The sequence below is a fragment of the Rattus norvegicus genome, chromosome 20, assembly GCF_036323735.1.
Source record: "Rattus norvegicus strain BN/NHsdMcwi chromosome 20, GRCr8, whole genome shotgun sequence".
NCBI lineage: Eukaryota > Metazoa > Chordata > Mammalia > Rodentia > Muridae > Rattus > Rattus norvegicus.
Genome location: NC_086038.1, coordinates 27,052,435 through 27,072,539, shown reverse-complemented (window position 1 = coordinate 27,072,539; position 20,105 = coordinate 27,052,435). Strand labels below are relative to the sequence as shown.

At 39.7% G+C, this 20,105-nt stretch overlaps 1 protein-coding gene across 8 annotated transcripts in view; it reads right to left on the bottom strand.

Annotated features, from left to right (window-relative positions):
- Nucleotides 1–20,105, bottom strand: part of Ccdc138 (coiled-coil domain containing 138) — a 78,199-nt gene that overhangs the window by 42,915 nt on the left and 15,179 nt on the right. For 7 of the 8 annotated variants that reach the window (XR_005497585.2, XR_005497586.2, XM_017601799.3 and 4 more), the window contains 6 exons: nucleotides 17,992–18,173; nucleotides 9,813–9,971; nucleotides 6,079–6,198; nucleotides 5,254–5,331; nucleotides 4,536–4,643; nucleotides 2,980–3,141 (listed from right to left, as the gene is read on the bottom strand). Coding sequence is in view for 6 of the 8 variants with exons in the window: in XM_017601799.3 (XP_017457288.1) it covers nucleotides 2,980–3,141; nucleotides 4,536–4,643; nucleotides 5,254–5,331; nucleotides 6,079–6,198; nucleotides 9,813–9,971; nucleotides 17,992–18,173 (809 nt within the window). In the remaining 2 variants the exon portion in view is untranslated. Of the gene's footprint in view, nucleotides 1–2,979; nucleotides 3,142–4,535; nucleotides 4,644–5,253; nucleotides 5,332–6,078; nucleotides 6,199–9,812; nucleotides 9,972–14,529; nucleotides 16,554–17,991; nucleotides 18,174–20,105 lie in introns of those variants that run through there. The other variant, XM_017601802.2, reaches the window with a different exon arrangement.

Genomic DNA, 20,105 nt, shown 5'->3' with positions numbered 1-20,105 from the left:
GTGGCCCATACATATACAGCCACCAAACTAGATAAGATGGATGAAGCAAGGAAGTGCAGGCTGACAGAAACCGGATGTAGATCTCTCCCGAGAGACACACCCAGAATACAGCAAATACATATTCGAGTTCCAGCAGCAGTCCACTGAACTGAGAATAGGACCCCCGTTGAAGGAATCAGAGAAAGAACTGGAAGAGCTTGAAGGGGCTCGAGACCCCATATGTACAACAATGCCAAGCAACCAGAGCTTCCAGGGACTAAGCCACTACCTAAAGACTATACATGGACTGACCCTGGACTCTGACCTCATAGATAGCAATGAATATCCTAGTAAGAGCACCAGTGGAAGGGGAAGCCCTGGGTCCTGCTAAGACTGAACCCCCAGTGAACGTGATTGTTGCGGGGAGGGTGGTAATGGGGGGAGGATGGGGAGGGGAAGCCCATAGAGAAGGGGGGGTTAGGGGGATGTTGGCCCGGAAACGGGGAAAGGGAATAACAATCGAAATGTAAATAAGAAATACTCAAGTTAATAAAGATAAATAAAAAAAAAAATAAAGGTGGAGAAAAAAAAGAAACTGAGGAATTCTATGCCTTGCTTCAATTTGCATCTCCATTTTTACATTTGTTATGATTTTATTTATTTCTTCTTATGTCTATCTACTCTATCTGGAGGCACAATAAATGTTTGAGAAGTTAAAAAAAAATACAAAGTGTCACAAAGTGTCTTTAAACAGCACTTGAGTCTGATGTTGGTCTCAGCCAGTCACGATTAAGAGGTGTACACCCTGTACATGTGTCTGGAGGCTAAGGGTAAGGCATACTCCACTCTTTCAAGCTGTGAGCAGAGCTCAGGTCTCTGCAGCCCTGGCATCGAGATCTACCTTTGATGACTGAGCTGAGAGGGTATCCAGCTTCCAGAACCATCTACTCCCCACAACTCATTTCCCTCCTTGGTCCATCCTCACTGCCAACAACAGTGCATGGAGCAGTCGACCTGTTCTTCTGATCTCCCCTTCCATCTAAAGACTCAATGTTCTGGGCCTGCCTAGAAACCCTGGAAACCTCCTGTCTCGAGGACAGCTGACTGGCAACCTTCATTCCTTTTTGTCATGTACCAAAACATTGGTAATTTCCAAAGATCAGAATGGGAGTATTTCTGCGGACATTATTCTACCTAGCACCAAAGAACAAATGATGAATATCATATACTTAAATCTGCACTATACTTAATAATCATGAAATTATTGCTGAAAAACCAAAATTTGTGCTTTCCTCAAAGTTTTTATATTGAGTGTCAATCTCTAAAGACCTTTCCTACTTGTTAAGTCACGAGCATTGGTGTTGACGTCAGAGGGTATTTCCTTGAGAATGACAGCCACTGAAGCAGAGCCCCAAACAGAAGTAACAAAATAGAATTATCCCAAGAGGTCTCAAACATAGAACTATTCAAATCACTCAACAGACAACCGCTTTAACACTTTTGAGTATGTTATTTAGGTCATGTCTTTACTTTAAAAAACCAATTCCTGGGCTGAAGAGATGGCTCAGAAGTTCAGAGCATTGATTGCCCTTCCAGAGGTCCTGAGTTCAATTCCCAGCAAGCACATGGTGGCTTACAACCATCTGTAATGGGATCTGATGCCCTCATCTGGTGTGTTTGAAGACAGCAATGGTGTATTCATATATATATATATATATATCAAATAATTCTTTTAAAAAATTAAAAAAAAAAAACAATTCCCATCATATTAAGAAAACTACAAATACAGTGGTAGTACCTAGTTAGGCCCTGGGTTTAATTCCCAGCACCCAAAATACAAATAATAAAAATAATAATATAATAAAATAAAAAATAATAATAATATAAATTAAAATGTGATTGCAGTGGCTAGAGAGATGGCTCAGCAACTTGGAAAAGACCAAGGTTTAGCTCCCGGAATTCACGGTAGCACACAACACACTATAGCTCCAAATCCAAAGGGCCCATCACACTCTTCTGGTGCCTCAATCAGTGCCTGCATTTGGTATACATATATGTAGGCAAACATCCATATACATAAAATAAACCTTTTAGATTTAGCATGAATTAATACTGAGGTCTGAAATGAATCATGTTAAAAACCGCTGGTATAGACACTTTTCAGGCAAACTGCATCTAGTCCAGATATAGAAGGCACACATTTATCATCCCAGAAACAGGGAGGCAGTGATGAGAAATCCTAGGTTTAACACCATCCTGGAGTAGCCAGTGAGTTTAAGGACAGCCTAGGCCGCATATGTAAACCTTGTCTCCACTTATAAACATGTCAGGAGTCGGGGTGGGCATGGCTCAGTGGTTAACAGAGAGGTTCAATCCCAGATGGTTATAGCCATCTGTAACTTAGTCCTAGAGGACCCAAAGCAGGCCTCTGACCTCTGCAAGCACTAGCATGCAGTCAGCACACATACATCATGCAGAGTCTCTAAAGACCTTTTAAAGGCACTCTCACATAAAATATATCAATTTAATTTAAAAAAATAAAAATGTGGGGCCAGTGAGATGGTTTGGGAAAGGTGCTTGCCAGGAAACCTGGGACCCACACAGTGGAAGGAGAGAACTGATTCCAGAAAGTTGTCCTCTGACCTCCACGCATGTGTGGAAGTGTATGTGTGCTTCCAGACACACCTAAATAAAACAGATTTAATTTTTAAAGACTACAATAAAAAATAAATAAAAATGCAGAAGCTTTTCCTTACTTAGTCATCATGTATTTCAAATTAAAAAAAAAAAAAAAACAAAAAAACAAAGAATGAAAAACTTGGGGGCCGCTGCCATGCTCTGGGGTTGAAAGCTCCTCCTGCTGTATGAAGGACCCAGACAGGATGGAAGCACTAACCCAGCTCACACCTCTGTCAGCCCAGGTCCAGGACCCAACACCCACTCTGCCTCCACAGGCACCAGACCACGTGCAGCCCTTACATGTACACAAGCAGAACCAACCTTTACACATTTCTCTTGAATGTCACTTCTTTGGGAAGGCTTGGCTGGTGGCTTTTCACCGTCTACACCAGGTTCCTCAGGCTCCACTTTGCTAAGATGGCAGTCTGATATCCAGTCCATGAAAACAGCTATCAGCTCATACACTTGTCCATTGAGTGCTGCCTGTTGATCAAACAGTAAATCAAATATTTACATCAGTCAAAAACCCCATAAAAACTAAAAAGAAAGCCTTAAATTTGGTGACTATAGACTAATTTACCTAAAGTATGTTTAGACATGTAAATTCATCACAATAAGAAAAATAAAAGTATACCATATTACTCGAATAAAGAATTTTCAGTGGTAATATATAGTGGTCCTAGGTTATAATCGCATCCCAGCACTAGGAAAGCTGAAGCAAGAAGGGCAAACTGGGTTACACAGTGAGAACCTGTCTCCAAACCAACAACAACAAAATGTTTAAATAACTGTCACCAAAGTTATTCAAGTTTGAAAATACAGAAATGTAAAACCTGGCTTTAATTTAGCAGTATGAATCACCCTGTCTAAAGAAGCCTAACAGTGCAGACTTAACGATTCCAAAGCTAGATTCTATTGTGGGATTTCATATTTTCTTCCCACAAACTTAACTTTCTTTGTAATAATAACTTGATATAAACATGAAATGTAATTTTTTTCCTGGAAGTCCTATTCTCTGGAAGCCTACCAAAACAGGAGAGAAAAAAAGTAAGGCAAAAGTGTGGTGGTATAACTCAATTGTAGAACATTTGCCTAGCATGTGTGACACCTGTGCTTAGTTCCACAAAAAATTAAAAAATCCATTAAAACCCAAGCAGCCAGGCAAACCTGTGAGGGACTTTCTTACGTGGGTCCTAAGTCTGAACCACACATTCTGATGGCAGCCAAAATAAAAGGACTTGGGAGAAGGACGCTTTGCTTTGTGGCAAGAACTTACCATTGTCTTATAACACCCAAGGCCACCTACCCAAGAGTGGCACCCCACAACACAGTAGACATCAACCAGCAATCCAAAAAAAAAAAAAAAAACCAGCACTGTCTTGCCTACAAGTAATCTGATAAGGGAAATCCCCCTGTTAGGATTCCCTTTACCCAGATGACTCTAACTTGTGTAAAGCTAACAACAACAAAAAAAAACCTAACAGGTCTCTGAAATCATCAAACTGAACTAAAATAAATCTTTTGTGCAAATCAAGTACGTTGATAAAAGCTAACACAGCCAGGGTATGGTTGTGATAAGAAAATAACTTTATTAACAAGTAACTTTAAAGGACCTATGATTTGTCACTGCCACTAAGACAGTGCTGAACACTGTTTTGTTTCTGTGTGGAAAGAAAACAATACATTCATACATACACACACACACACACACACACACACACACACACACACACACAGAAAGAGAGAGAGAGAGGTCTCTATAAAATAATTAAGATGAATTCCTTCACAATAAAAATATATTTTACTTAAAATAATGATTAGAAGATATAAGAGGCTTTCTTTGCTCTCCCTTGGAGGAATTGTAATCACATCCATACCTTGAAAGGTTTTGAAGCTGGTACTTTTTCTTGTTTTGAACTTTTCACTTCGTGAGCAGCATGGGAATCTCCTTTCAGTCTCTGTACTGTCATAAACTCATACTTCCTCTGCAACAGCACATAAGTCATAAATTAAGAAGCAATCTTACAAAACACAAGCAATTCATTTAACAATCAAGACAGGGCCAAGCGGATAGATGGCTGCTCTTACAGAGCACCCTAGCTCAGTGTCCAGCACTCACAGAGTAGCTCACAGCCATCTGTAACTCCTGTTCCACGGAAATCCAATGCCCTCTTCTGACTTCCACAGGCACAGGACATGCGTATGATGTATAGACACACATGCCACATACATAAAAAATAGTTAATTTAAAAATTATGACAAGGGGGGTTGGGGATTTAGCTCAGTGGTAGAGGCTTGCCTAGCAAGTGCAAGGCCCTGGGTTCAGTCCCCAGCTCCGAAAAAAAGAAAAAAAAATTATGACAAGGACTAGAGAGGTGCCTCGGCAATTAAGAAAAGGTACTGCTCTTCCAGAGGACCAGACATTAGTTGAGTAGCCCACAGCGTCCTAAAATTCCAGTCCCAGTGGTTCCCATGCCCTTTTCTGGCCTCTGTAGGCAACTGCACACACATGACATACACTCACTCAGACACACACATACACAGTAAAAACAATTATCAAAACAAAAACTCATTCAAGAAGGGTAGGCAACTTACCTGTAAGTTATCTAGACGAGCTTGCACCCTTTTAGCCTGAATCTCCATCTTCTTGTTTTCCTCGCTTACTTCATTTAGCTAAGGAAGGGAGAAATTACATATTTCAACAAAAGTTTTAAGCTATTTTGATACTGTCTAATCATATCACATACTAAAGCAAGCAATGTAATAAAACAGACAAAAATTCCCACTTCAATCTAAAATATTAACAGTATCTAGGAAACTTTATATTTTATGAAAGTTCCAAAGCTCCTATGATGACGACTGGTGCTGACTATCAACAACAGAGTCTGTAGCCACTCACAAGACATGCTCCTATCTGTACAGAATTAAGCTGAGAGCTTGGTCCTAGGTTGCATAAAAAGAGGAAGTCAATCCATTCTCAAATTACTAAGTTTCTTCTTATGTTTGCTTTAAAAATAAAAGAACGTCTGTGCTCACATGCATGCAGTACATGTGGAGGCCAGAAGAGGGCATCAGATCCCCTAGGACTGGAGGTAGAGACAGCAGTGAGCTGCCCTGTGGATGCTAGCAGCTGACTCCAAACCTCTGAAGAGCAGCCAGGGCTCCTAACCACTGAGTCATCTCTTCAGTCCCTGTGCTCACTGTTAATCTAGTAAAAAGCGCTTTTATTTTCAAATTTTTCAAATTGCCAAATATATACTAGATGAAAAAGAGGAAGCAAGAATTTAAATATTTATGTTTATAAGAATATTATAATAAAGCTAACAGATTTATTGAATCCTTTCTGGCTAAAATGTTTCAGACTGACTTAAGTTTCTTAAATATAATCTTAACATCTAATACATATGGAAGAGGTCTTACCTGTTTTCTTAAGTTATCATTCAGCTCTCTCAGGGTATCAAAGGAGGACCTCATTCTCTTGTTCTCTTTATTCTTTTCCTTAAGAGTTTCTGTTAAGTGTTCAATTTCTGTACTGTGTTGCTAGAAGAGAGGGAAGTCTAATTGAAATAACAGCTAAGAATCTCATATCAGTAGGGCCTAACATGCCCAAGGTCCCAAGTTAAACCCCACCAAAAAAATAAAATAGATCAAATGCTGTTAAACATAAATTAATTAAAGCTGAAATTCTTCCATTACAAGAACTCTTACCAATATATTTAAACATATATACATATGTAAACCTATCATAAGTAAACTTGTATATATGTATATATGTGCGCGCACACACACACACACACACACACACACACACACATACGTGAGTAACTCTAACCAAGAAAGTGAAAGGCTTGTATAATAAATACTTAAATGTACTGAAAAAATAAATTGAAGAAGATACCAGAGAATGGGAAGACCTCCCATTCTCATGGATCAGTAGGTTTAATATTATCAACACGGACATCCTACCAAAAGCAATCTACGTATTAAATGCAATGCCCATCAAAATTCCAACACAATTCGTCACAGAAATTAAAGAAAAGAACCTTTCATTTTCACTTGGAAACCCAATACCTGAAATAGCTAAAACAGTGCTGAATAGGAAGAAAACTGCTGGAGGCAGCACCACAAGTTATACCCCGGAGCTAAAACCAGCATGGTGTTGGCATAAAAATGTATTGATCGGGGTTGGGGATTTAGCTCAGTGGTAGAGCGCTTGCCTAGGAAGCGCAAGGCCCTGGGTTCGGTCCCCAGCTCCGAAAAAAAGAACCAAAAACAAAACAAAACAAAACAAAACAAAAAAAAATGTATTGATCAATGCAATCAAACTGAAGACCCAGGTAAGTCCACACATCTATGGGCACCTGATTTTTTTTTTAAAGATTGACTTATTCATTTTATGTATATGAGTGCTGTGTACCAGAAAAGAGCATCAGATCCCATTACAGATGGTCATGAGCCACCATGTGGGTGCTGGGAATTGAACTTAGGACCTCTGGAAGAGCAGTTCATAACCACTGTCTCTCTCCAGACCCAGCACCTGATTTCTTAACAAAAAAACATAGTGGAAACAAGACAGCATCTTCAACAGATGTTGTTGGTCAAATTTTACGGCTGCATATAGAGGACATGACTAGATACTGAATCTGAGAGTAGACAAAGTAGAGAATAATCTTGAATTCAGAGGCATAAGTAAAGACTTCCTGGACAGAACAATAATAACACAGACACTAAGAACAACACTTAATCAATAGGATCTCATAACACCACAAAGCTGTTATGAGCAAAAGACAAAACAACAAATTGGCATGGGAAATTAATCACTGATTAATTAATCATCTGATAAAGGGCCAGTTTTTTTTAAACTGGACACCAAGAAAACAAATAACCCAATTAAAAATGGGGTAAAGAACTAACAGTGTTCTCAAAAGATAAAACATAAATGGCTGAGAAACAAGGTAATTATGTTCAACATCTTTAGTCATCAAGGAAATGCGAACCAAAATGGTTCCTCAGGGAAATGGGAATTGATCTACCACAAGATCCAGCTTACCACTCTTGGGCATTGTGCTGGCTAGTTATATATCAATTTGATACAAACTAAAGCCATCAAGAGGGAGGAAGGAGACTCAATTGGGAAAATGTCTGTGTAAGATCAGACAGTAAGAAAACCCACAGGGCATTTTATTAATTAGTGATTGATGAGGAGGGCCAAGCTTTAATGAGGCTGGTGGTCCTGGGTTCTGTAAGAAAGCAGACAGAGCGAGTCATGGGGAGCAAGCCAGTAAGCAGCACTCTTTCAGCTCCTCCCTTCACATTCCTGCCCTGACTGATTCATCCTGACTTCCTCTGATGATGAACAGTAGTATGGAAGCACGAGCCACACAAACCCTTTTCTCTTCTAGTCGAGCTGCGTTGGTCATGGTGTTTCATCACAACAACAGTAACCCTAAGACAGGCATATACCAAAAGGACTCTACATCCTACTTAGAAACTACTTAGTTCAACCATGTTTATTGCTATTCTATCCTATCTAGTAGCCTTGATGCCCACCAAGAGATGAATGGTTAATGAACATGTAGTACATATTCCTGAGTATTTCTCAGGCTGAAAGAAAAATGGAATTCATAAGTAAATAGATAGAGCTAGAAAAATCATCCTGAGTGAAGTAGCCCAGACCTAAAAAGACAAAAATAGTATGTATTCTCTTACATGTGGGTGTTAGCTTCTAAGTCTTGGATAACCAGGGGCTGGAGAGATGGCCCAGTGGTTAAGAGCACTGACTGCTCTTCCAGAGGTCCTGAGTTCAATTCCCAGTAACCACATGGTGGCTCACAACCATCTGTAATGCGATCTGATGCCCTCTTCTGGTATGTCTGAAAACAGCTACAGTATATTTATATAAATAAAATAAATAAATCTTTAAAAAAGTCTTGGATAACCAGGTTAAGGGAATGGGTGAAGGGAGAGAACTCCCAAGGAAGGGGAAAAAGACACCTACAAATCTCATTGAACACAGAGAAGTTTTGCTAGTGCCTAACTAGAGCCTGTACCCTACTAGTGTTCATGGTACCCAGCACATTATCACTGGAGAAAGGTAAACACCAATCGAGCTATAAACCCTTCCATCTACAATGGTGAACTGCCTTATGATATGCTGACTCAATAGTGATGGGAGTAACCAACCACTATATGACTCAATTTAAGGTCCACTCTAAGAGATGGAATTCATGCTTAACAATGCTCACTCAGGTGGCCAATTAGCAGGGACAGAATGGGCATGGACCTAGAGGAAAACCAAATACTATTGTTATGCTAAATGGCTGTAGCAAAAAAATGACTCCTAATGACATTCTGCCATGCTCACAGGTCAGCCATTGCTGCTGCAGGAGATAGGAACTAATGAAAGCCACAACTGGACAATGGGCTGGGAGGGAGGGACCTTGGAACACTCAGTTCTAAATATCTATCAAGTCCCTCCCCTTAGTGCTCAGGACACTAGGTGGAAGACAAGGCAGAAAGATTATAAGGGCCAGTGGGGATGGAAACCAGCCAGGAAATAGTGCCTGCAGGCACAAGACTGACGCACATATGAACTTAGAGAGTCTGTGGCACAATGTATAGGGCCTGCATAGGTCCAAACCAGATGGGATCCCAACACAAGTCCAAACCCTTAACCCAGAAGCTATCTTCAACTGTCACCTAGTCACAAAAAAATTAGTTTTCTCCAAAGGAGTCTCACTGGATTTACAAACCACACTTAAGGGCAGGCCCCAGGCTCAGTGATGGCCAACACAAAACAAACTCAATGGTATTTTTAGAGTGTTTTGTTGGTCTTATGATGCTTTGTTTGTGCATTTTTTTGTGTGTTTCTCATGCTTTTTCTTTGTTTTTTATTTGCCTGTTTGTTTCCTAAAGAGAGAAGAAAAGGCATGAAGTTGGATTGGTGGAGAGGTAGGGAGGATCTGGAAGAAGATGACAGAGGATAAACTGTGATCATACAGTAGTGTAAAAAAAATTATTTCCAACAAAAAATAATGTGTGCATATGTGGATGCAAAGAGGAAGAAGAGGTGAAATAAGCAAATGTGGCAAGATGGTAATAATAATGAAGCTAAAAGAAAAGAATTACTTTATAACCAAACACTGTAGAATTACCTCCTTTAAAATTTGAAATCTTGTCAGAACCTCTTCTTTAACACCTTTAATTTTGCTCAAGGCAGTTTCATGTCTGAAAAGTAGCTGTTCTCGTTCTGCTAAAAACTGTTCTCGTTTTTGAAGTTCTTCAGCGAATTTCTGCTGTGCTGCAGTTTCATTCTACAAAAATACACAATTTAAATATTTTTTATTAATTAGTTGACAAATTCTGCAAATAATGTTTTAATCCACTAACATTGTTCCAATCAAAAGGTTTTGCTAATGTAAAATGGTGTGGTCACTTTAGAATAGTCTGGTAGTTCCTCAAAAATGTTAAACATGATTAGCATCTGATCCCAGCACTCTAAGAGAAATGAAAGCATATATTCATATAAAACCTAAACACAGATGCTCACAGCAACATCATCACAATAGCCTAAATTGTAAACAACCTATAATTAGTTTTTTTTTTTTTGGTTCTTTTTTTTCGGAGCTGGGGACCGAACCCAGGGCCTTGCGCTTCCTAGGTAAGCGCTCTACCACTGAGCTAAATCCCCAGCCCCTATAATTAGTTTTAACTGTCAACTTGACCCAACCTAGAATTACCTGGGAAGAGTGTTTTAATAAGGAATTACCTAGATCAGGTTGACCTGTGAGCATGTCTATGGGGGACTGTCTTACCCAGCCCATTGTGGGCAGTACCACTCCCTCAGCAGGGGATCCTGAGCTACATAAGACAGAACAAAAAGCTACACAAGTAACATACATCTGCTCTTGACTGTGAATATGATATACCCACCTGCCTTTAACATCTTGCTGTCTTGACTTCCCTGATGTTATGGTGTGGTGGTTTGAATATGCTTGGCCCATGAGAAGTAGAACTATTAGGAGGTGTGGTCTTTTTGGATTAGGTGTACTTTGTTGGAGGAAGTGTGTCACTGAGGGTGGAGGCTTTGAGGTCACATGCCCACGTTCTGTCCAGTGCTGAAGAGAATATCTTCCTGGCTGCCTATGGAAGACAATCTCTTCCTGGTTGCTTTTGGATTAAGATGTGTAACTCTTAGCTCCTTCTCCAACACCAACTCAGCCTGGATGATACCATGCTTCCCACCTTGATGACAATGGTCTGAACCTCTGAACCTGTAAGTCAATCCCAGTTAAATGTTGTCCTTTATAAGAGTTGCCTTGGTCATGGTGCCTCTTCCAGTAATGAAAATCCTAAGACAAAAGTTGGTACAAGGGACTGGGGTATTGCTGTGATAGGCCTGACCATGCTTTGTTTGGAAGAATGTAGATTTTGGGACTTTGGACTTGGAAAGCATTAGAATGTTCTAAGTGGAGCTTAATGAACTATTTTAGTAGTAGGAACATGGAAGATAGTGGTGCTGAAGATGATTTGAACTATGGGGAGCCTGTCTCAAGATGTTTCAGACGAAAATTTTGGTATGTTGTCTAGAAATCGTTCATGTGATATTTTGGTGAAGACTGTGGCTGCTTTTTGCCCTTGTCCAAAGAGTTTGCCTGAGGCTAAGGTAAAGAGGTATGGATCAATTGCACTGACAAAGGAAGTCTCAAGAAAAAAAAAAAAAAACCTACCATAGACTCTGCCCTATGTTTCATTCTTATGAAGAGCATTTCGATAAAGTGTAGCAAACTCAGAAAGGAAAAATACAAAACATATGGTTCAAAGAATAAAAGGTCACCAGGAAGTGTAATGGAACTAAATCCTATGTTCAAGGAAATTAAATGGAACTAGGGAGTGTTGACTACAGAGCAAGATTCCACCCAGCTAAGTTTGCTTATATATTTTCAGTTGAATAAAGGAGAGGTATATTATGTTAGGAATTATTATGTTGGTTATTGTTTTCATTTATATGTAAGGAAATATGATTTTGTGTTAAATTGATGAGGGACAGATTGTGATGGCTATTCTTGGGTTGTCAACTTGATTATATCTGGAATGAACTACAATCCAGAACTTATAAAGAGCTTGTGAAAAGAAATTAAATAAAAGCTTAGGTCTGGGCATAATTCCAGGAGACAGAGGCATGAAGATCTCTTGAGTTCAAGATCAGTTTACAGAGTAAGTTCAAGGACAGCCAAGCTTAGGCAGTGAAGGATATAATAGAAAAAGGGAGCCAAATTCCAGCCCCAGCAAGCAGCAGAACTTACAGATTCATCACCATGAAAAGAGACTATCAGTGAAGCATAATTGCAGTAGAAGACCCTAGTGTACTAGAGATCCCAGCACCATGGGATGACCACCAAGAACAGCAGCAGCAATGGAGTGGAGTCAACCAGAGCCTAAAGTGCTGCAGAAGGCAGAGCTGAGAAAGTGACCCAAGCCCTTTGGAGGAGCCCAGAAGGTCATGTGTGGATAAGAAACTGTGAAGTTAAAGTTGCCTTGGAGACCCCAAGATGTTAAGAGATGCCAGAGCCATGGGATACCTGCTGAGGAAAGCTGCTAACAGGGGGTAGAGCCAGCCCAAGAGAAAGAAGTCTGTTGCAATCAATAAAGATAGAAAAATTGGAAATCTGAAGACCAGTTTTACATCAGACATGGAAATACAGAGTTTGGAGTTTGCCCAGCTGGTTTTTGGTCATGCTTTGGTCCAGTATCTCCTCACTCCGCTCTCTTCTCTAGGTTTTGGAATGGTAATGTATATCCTGTGCCATGATATGTTGGAAGTAAGTATGTGATTTACCTTTTGATTTTAATTTTATAGGGGACTACGGCTAAAAGATTGCATGAATCTCCTAAGATACTTTGAACATTGTAGAGATTATTATAGACTATGAAGAGTTTTGAAGTTGAACTAACTGTATTTTGTATTATGCTATGGCTAGATATGGCCCTCATAGACTCATGTGTTTGAACAAGCCTATCAAGTTCAGGGAATGGAATGTGGTGGTTTGGCCCATGAGAAGTGGCACTAATAGGAGGTGTGGCCTTGTTCGAGTAGGTGTGGCTTTGCTGAAGGACATGTGTCACTGTGGGGGAGGGCTTTAAGGTCCTAGTTCAATTTCTACCTAAGTGCTGAAGAGGCCCTCTTCCTGGCTGCCTGCCAAGAGACATCCTCTTCAGATCAGCTCCTTATTCAGTACCAAATCTGCCTGGATAATGCTATGCTTCCCCCCATGGTGATAACTGACTGAACCTCTAAAACTGTAAGCCAGCCCCAATTAAATATTGTCCTTATAAGAGTTGCCTTGGTCACTGTGCCTCTTCACAGCAATGGAAATCCTAAGACACATGGACTGCAACCTGGGCTTGCAAGCCAATAAACCATTCCTTTTCCTGTGTTAATTTTTGTCAGAGTATTTTATCACAGCCAACAGAAATGAAACTAGGACACTACCCAATGTCCAGTTAATGAATAAAGCAAGAAAATGTAGTATATGACAGAGTAGTATTTAGCTATAAAAAGCATGTACTGATATATGATGCAACAAGGAATGAACTTAAAAATATGCTAAGTGAAAGGATCCAATCACAAATTACTATATATGATAGGATGTCATGTGTAAAATGTCCAGAGAGACACAAAGTAGATTAGTAGTTGCCTTTTGGAGATGATGAATGATATATTGATTGGAATGGTATATAACTCCATGAGTATATTAAAATTAACATCATAAAATTAATGAGTTATAAATTTAGAAAGCAGTTTTCTAGCTCAGCCAAAAGCTACAACATTTATTCAACTACCCCACCCCTAAAAAAGCTAAAGCATTTATTTAACTACCCCACCCCTGAAAAACCATGATTTTCTTCCTTGACTAAACTTTACTGCACACTCAAATAGTCTCAGGACCATCAATGGAAACTATCACTTAAATATCTCTACAGTTCATCCATTTTTCTGTATCTTTAGCCCTTACCCTAACCAAGACATCATCAGCCTGCCATATCACTATGCACTCTATCACCTCTCTAGCTCTTCACTACTGATGACAACTGAAGGTGTTAACCATATGTAGATACTGTAGTTGAGAACTAGGCATGCCCAGCTCACAGCCCATAGCGGAGTGCAGCCCAGAATAGCTGTGAATAGGATCCAGTACAAAATTGTAAACTTGTAAAACATGAAGTGTTTATGTAAGTTTTGTCTTATAACTCAATTGCAAAGTTCACAGGCATGAGCTTCACAAATGACAACATCATGTGTCAGACAAAATAACTGCATGTATGCTTTCACAACCCGTGGTCTGTGAGTTGGTCATATCTCAAAGTCCCATGTATCTTTGGTCCCCACACTGGTACTAAGGTAAAGTGCTGGAACCTTTTAAAGGACTGTCTATGGAAAGTCCTTAGGTCACCAGAATATGGTCTTTTTTTTTTTTAAAGATTTATTTATTTACTTAATGTATATAAGCACACTGTAGCTGTCCAGACACACCCAACCCCATTACAGATGGTTGTGAGCCACCATGTGGTTGCTGGGAATTGAACTCAGGATCTCTGGAAGAGCAGTCGGTGCTCTTAACCACTGAGCCATCTCTCCAGTCCCTGGAATAAGGTCTTGAGGCAAATTACAAGACCCTGGTACTTCTCCTTTGGTTGATGGCCATAAAATGAGTTTTGCTGTATCAATGCTCTTACTATACGCTGCTGTACCACAGACTCAAAACATCACTGTTTTGGTTAGTTTTCCTCAATTTTATATAAGCTAGAGTCATCTGGGAAGAGGGAAACTCAATTGAGGAAAAAACAAAACAAAACCTCCATCAGACTGACCTTCAGGCAAGTCTGTGCAGCATTTTCTTGATTAATGACTGATGTGGGAAGGCCCAGCCCACTAAAGGCAATGCCACTTGCAGGCTGAGCAAGCAGTAGAACACACGCTACTATTAAATTGCATTGCTCTCTTGCCTCTCCTTAGTTCCTGTCTTGAGTTTCTGCTCTGATTCCTCTTCATGATGGACTATGATGGATGTCCCCAGGTTGTTTTTGGCCACAATGCTTTATCATAGTGGAGACAATCATAGATCAGAACATCCAAAGCTACAAATCAAAGCAAACCATTTCTAATTATTTTAAATTGAAACCAGATCTTTCTGTCCTACCCAACTTACTCTCAAAGTCAAGGGCTCCAGTTTTCCTCAACCTTCCAAGTGTCCAGGACTCTGGGTGCACACTACCACGTGGAGCACACATTTGGCTTAAGTTGATTATTTCAAGTACTTCATTGGGGTTGGGGATTTAGCTCAGTGGTAGAGCGCTTGTCTAGGAAGCGCAAGGCCCTGGGTTCGGTCCCCAGCTCCGAAAAAAAAAAAAATCAAGTACTTCATTATAGAGACAGAATACTTAACTGATTAAATTGCTGATCCCAAATTAGGTTATCTACTCCAAGTTCAATGACATGACAGTCAGGCTCGTGTGAAACCTGTCAAAGCCACCCAAACCCACCCTTCCAACTCAATCCTTCTTTTTTCTGAAATCCACATGCTACACAGACCAGAAAAGTGAGAACTACGTTAGGGCCCTCACGCCTGCTGTATGTTTCATCTAAGACAGCACACCAAGTCCAGACAGCTTTACATCCACACTGAAACCTCTCTTCAGCTGTTCCTCTGCCGCCAACCCACTCCATGTCACCACTGCTCATCCAGGGACCTACAGTAGAATCCTATCTACTCTCCCGAATTCCACACCTACACTTGCCTCCAATCAATTCGTAAGCAGAGTAGCGTATGTAGCTGTCCTGCTTTAAAAATTATCAGGTGTTTCTATTTTTCCTAAATCGAGAGCTTCTCATGTAAACTAGAATGTATTCCTCTAGTTAAGATTTAAATGGGATTTAACTTAAATGTCAGAAAAACCTCACCTGACTTCTCGTTCTCACTTATTCAGATATCCAAGATACACTTTTGTTATTCTTTCATTTAAAGTTATAAAATTAGCCTGGCTTGGTTATACAAGTCTGTGCCTCAGTTCTCCAGCACACCAATTAAGGCAGGAGAATAGAGAATTCAAGGATGGCCTAAACTACATGATGAGGTCAAGGTCAGCCTGCACTAGCTAATGAGATACTGTCTAAGTTTTATGTATATGTTATATGCATAATGTAGAATATATTATATATATTTTTAACATGAATTCATGTAGCAGAACCCTAGATATTTTATTCACTTGCGTGGATACATAGCATTGAACACTGAATGCACACTAATAGGCACTAAAATATTTGTTGAATGAAGTCACATAATGTAACAAAAATCTAAATACTTAATGATAACTCTAATACTGCCCAATAAATTTCAAAAGCAAATGAAACTGGCAGTTAATGAAGCCACTTTAATCACATTCGTTTCACTGGTTTTACTCTGTATTGTTTGCTGGTACATCTTTGGTAGTTTGCTTTTCTTTTACCCTACACAGCACTTCCTAAAACACCATTTGCTACTCTCACTCTTTAGACTAAAGTCCTGTAGACAGCCAGCATGAGTCTTCACTACTGTGTCTCACTACAGGGTCAGTCTTTAGACTAAAATCCTGTAAGACAGCCAGCATGAGTCTTCACTACTGTGTCTCACTGCAGGGTCAGTCTTTAGACTAAAATCCTGTAGACAGCAAGCATGAGTCTTCACTACTGTGTCTCACTACAGGGTCTGCCTAATTCACAACCTGACAATCTCTCCTCCTGAGCACCTCCTTTGCTCTTTCTTTTTAATTTTTTCCAACACAATATTTCTTCTGATTATTTGGGAATTTCACATCATACACCTCAATTACACTTCCCAGCCATCCCAAGTCTCCCCGCCCACCCTTTTGACCTCCTCACCCCAAAGGAAGAAAAAGGAAAAGAAAGAAGAGGAAGAAAGAAAGAGGAGGAGGAAAAAGAAGAGGGGTAGGAAGAGGAGGAGGATGAGAAAGGAGGAGGCTGTTGTCCAATTTGTGTTATCTATATACTCTCTGGAGCAAGGTCACACTCCCAGTGGCCATCCCCACCTGCATCCCGCCAGAAGCCATCAATTGTGTAGGGCTTCGCGTCAGCATCCTTATCACAATTCTTAAGTTCTCTTCAATGGCTTTCTGTAAAGGCTGTTACTTTTTTGGAAGGTGAGGTGGGTGGGGGTGGGTGTTGTCACAGAAATCTTCTATGTCATTCTTTCTCAACCATGAGTCTGCAGTCATTTACAGCATTGCAGAAGAGGCTTCCTTGCCCTTTACAGTCAGAGGGAGCAGGGATCATGGACTTCCACATGGCTTCAGGCAACAACACAGACCACAGACATCCACATGATCTCCAGCCTCTGAATGTGCCATGGACCTCAGCATGGTGCCTGGTGGCAGTACAGATCCCAGACATCCACATGACCCTCTGCTGCAATATGGACCATGAACACCATCATAGTTCTTTTTGAGGCAGGCTCCCATTATATGGTCCTGACTGGCCTGAAAATCACTGTGTAGCCTGGTCTTGAACTCACAGAAATCCACCTGCCTCTTTCTCCTAATGGCTGAGTCTAAGGTGTGTGTTACCCTATCTGGTCAATGCCACTTGTACCCAGAATGCCATTCTCACTGCTCTCCTACCTAAATTCTACCTCTAGTCAAGGACCAGTCTCAGTCTTTCTCAAAATACTTGTGGGTGATTTAGGATAAAAATAATCTTGTTCTTAAATACCACAGTAATCAGTTTCAATCATTTTGACTAGATGAGAAACTTATTTAAAACCACTTAACTAAATAAAATGCTTGAACTACTTCATAGTTGTACATGACTGCTTCCAACAGTGTCCTACAAACTGCACTAGATAAACTCACGCTTCCTTCTCCATCTAGAAATTGATAAACACATGCACATATAGCATACCTTTCAGATAAAAAAAACCCCAAGATAACATAAATGTCTACTTTCAGAGTTGGATTTTGACAAACAACTTCCTATATATAGGTATTTACAACACAAATTCATAATGTCTTCAAATAACACACTTGGTATCAACACATTGTTTGCTGGGTTAAAATAAACATAAGACAGTCTAAAATCTAAGACCAGAAAACTGCCACTGCTTTGACTTTTCTCTCAGCTACTACATCCTCCATTCAGCAGTTCTTATCCATTAAATCTGCCCTTTCTGAACTGCCGTGAGCTGATTATGTATAATTCAAATCAAAGTCTTTATATTGAAGTTTTGCAGATAGTCTTAAAACAAATATTTCTAAACTCTCAATTCAGCATTTGGGTTTTACCTGCAGTTTCATATGTATATGAAATAATTCATCATATATTTGATTTATTTGATGTGGAAGCAAACCCTGTTTCTTTGACCCTCTGGGTCTTGGGTAAACGGCGTGCTTTGGAGGCGTGTCAACGGAACCACTGCAACACTCAGTCTGGAGTCTTGAGGAGGCCATGTTAGTTGGCGGGGCATCTGCAAAAATTTTAAATTTTTTCAGACAGAGAATCTTCAAAAAGAGTTGCTTTAAATAAAAATTACAGTATTGTTAGAAAATCTGGAAAGAATTATCATTATCCATTATCACAGAAAAAAACAGTAAAATGCAACGTAAGATTTGGATAAAATGTATAAATGTATAAATCTACACTTTGTGCAATTGTTTCAGATAACTGTAATGTGGATGAAAACATTCAAGAATTAACTAGCCTAGTCCAAGACATGGAATGTTACCTCACAAACTCCTAATCATGGTTCCCTGTGCCCTAAAACCAAATTAACCACCAACTAATTTGTGGTGCTAACCATTGCCTTTACTTTTCAATTCCCTCTACCTACATTTTAAAAGCCCCTGTTTTATCTGTTTTAGACTTTATATGCCTGCGGTTAACATGATTTACCTCTTCCTTTAAGTACTAACATGTTGTCTGAAATCTTCCAGGCTGACTATAGAATGATGGGTTTACAAGTCTTTACTACTTATCCTATTTGATAAATATACGAAAACATTCTCCCAGACATGTATTTAAGGTGCTTTGCTTGCGTAGACTTTACACGCTCAAGCATCTGGCTTCTCCCACACAGGTTCAGAAATTTATCTAGGGTATACACATAACTAATAGCAAAATTGCTGGCTTTTAGGATCTATGTGCAGGTTCAACTTTACTAATGGTGATAAATTGTTTTCCAAAGTGATTTAACAGTTTAAACAATAGTTTCACTTGCTTTCAATCCCTACCAATATTGCATATATCAGAACCTTCTTTCTGCTAATAGACTGTAAAATGGTCCCTTACAAAAAGAGATAGAGAGAAGGCTCAGCTAAAAGCACTTGCTGCTCTTACAGAGGATCCAGGGCCAGAGGATTGTAAACTACAAGTATCCATAATTCTAGTTCCAGACATCCAACCCCCTCTTCTGACTTCTACAGGGACCAGGCACACACATGGTGCAATATATCCACATGGGTAAAACATTTACACTCAAATACATTTTAAAAAAAAAGAAAAAAGTAAACCCTAATATATACTGATTGTAAAATACAAACTAGTCCAGCCTCTAAGAAAATCAGTTTAGGCTACAATAGACTACAAATATATCGACCATACAACAGTCACCATATCACTTCTGGTGTAGGGCTCAGTCAATGTACAATACATGTTTGCTACAGCACTATTCACAAGATCCAAGTGATAGAGCAATATAGTGATCCTTCAACAACAGAATAACCAATGAAAATGTGATACACTACACATATTAACACACACATACGATTTTATTCAGCTATAAAGAACAGAATTCTGTCATTTGTAGAAAAATGGATTCAACTGGTGATATTCATGTTAAGTGAATTGAGTCAGTCTCAAATACAAATGTGGCATGTTTTCTCTTACTTGTATATTATCGAATTTTATATAGATGCATAAACTAAGGGCTGGAAGGATGTCTCAAAAGTTGAGAGTTCTTGATGCTCTTTCAGAGGACCAGAGTTTGGTTCCCAGCACCACATGGTACTCTGTTCACAAACACCTGGAACTCCAGCTCTGACCTCTGATGGGATCCTCACACAAGTTTACATGTGCGCTTCCCCCCAACCTCAGAAAAATTAGACACACACTGGACCATGGTGGCACATGCCTTTAGTCCCAGTACTTGGGAGGCAGAGGCAGGTAGATCTCTGAATTGGAGGCCAGCCTGGTCTACAGAGTAAGTTTCAGCACAGCCATGGCTACACAGTGAAAACCCTGTCTCTAAAAATCAAAAATCAATAATAATCAATAATAACAATAATAATACACATAAGCTGGATATGTTGGCAGGTATCTTTAATTACAGCACTTGGGAGTAAAGAAAGGCACATTTCTGTCAGCTCAAGGCCAACCTGGTCTACAAAAGTTTCAGGACAGC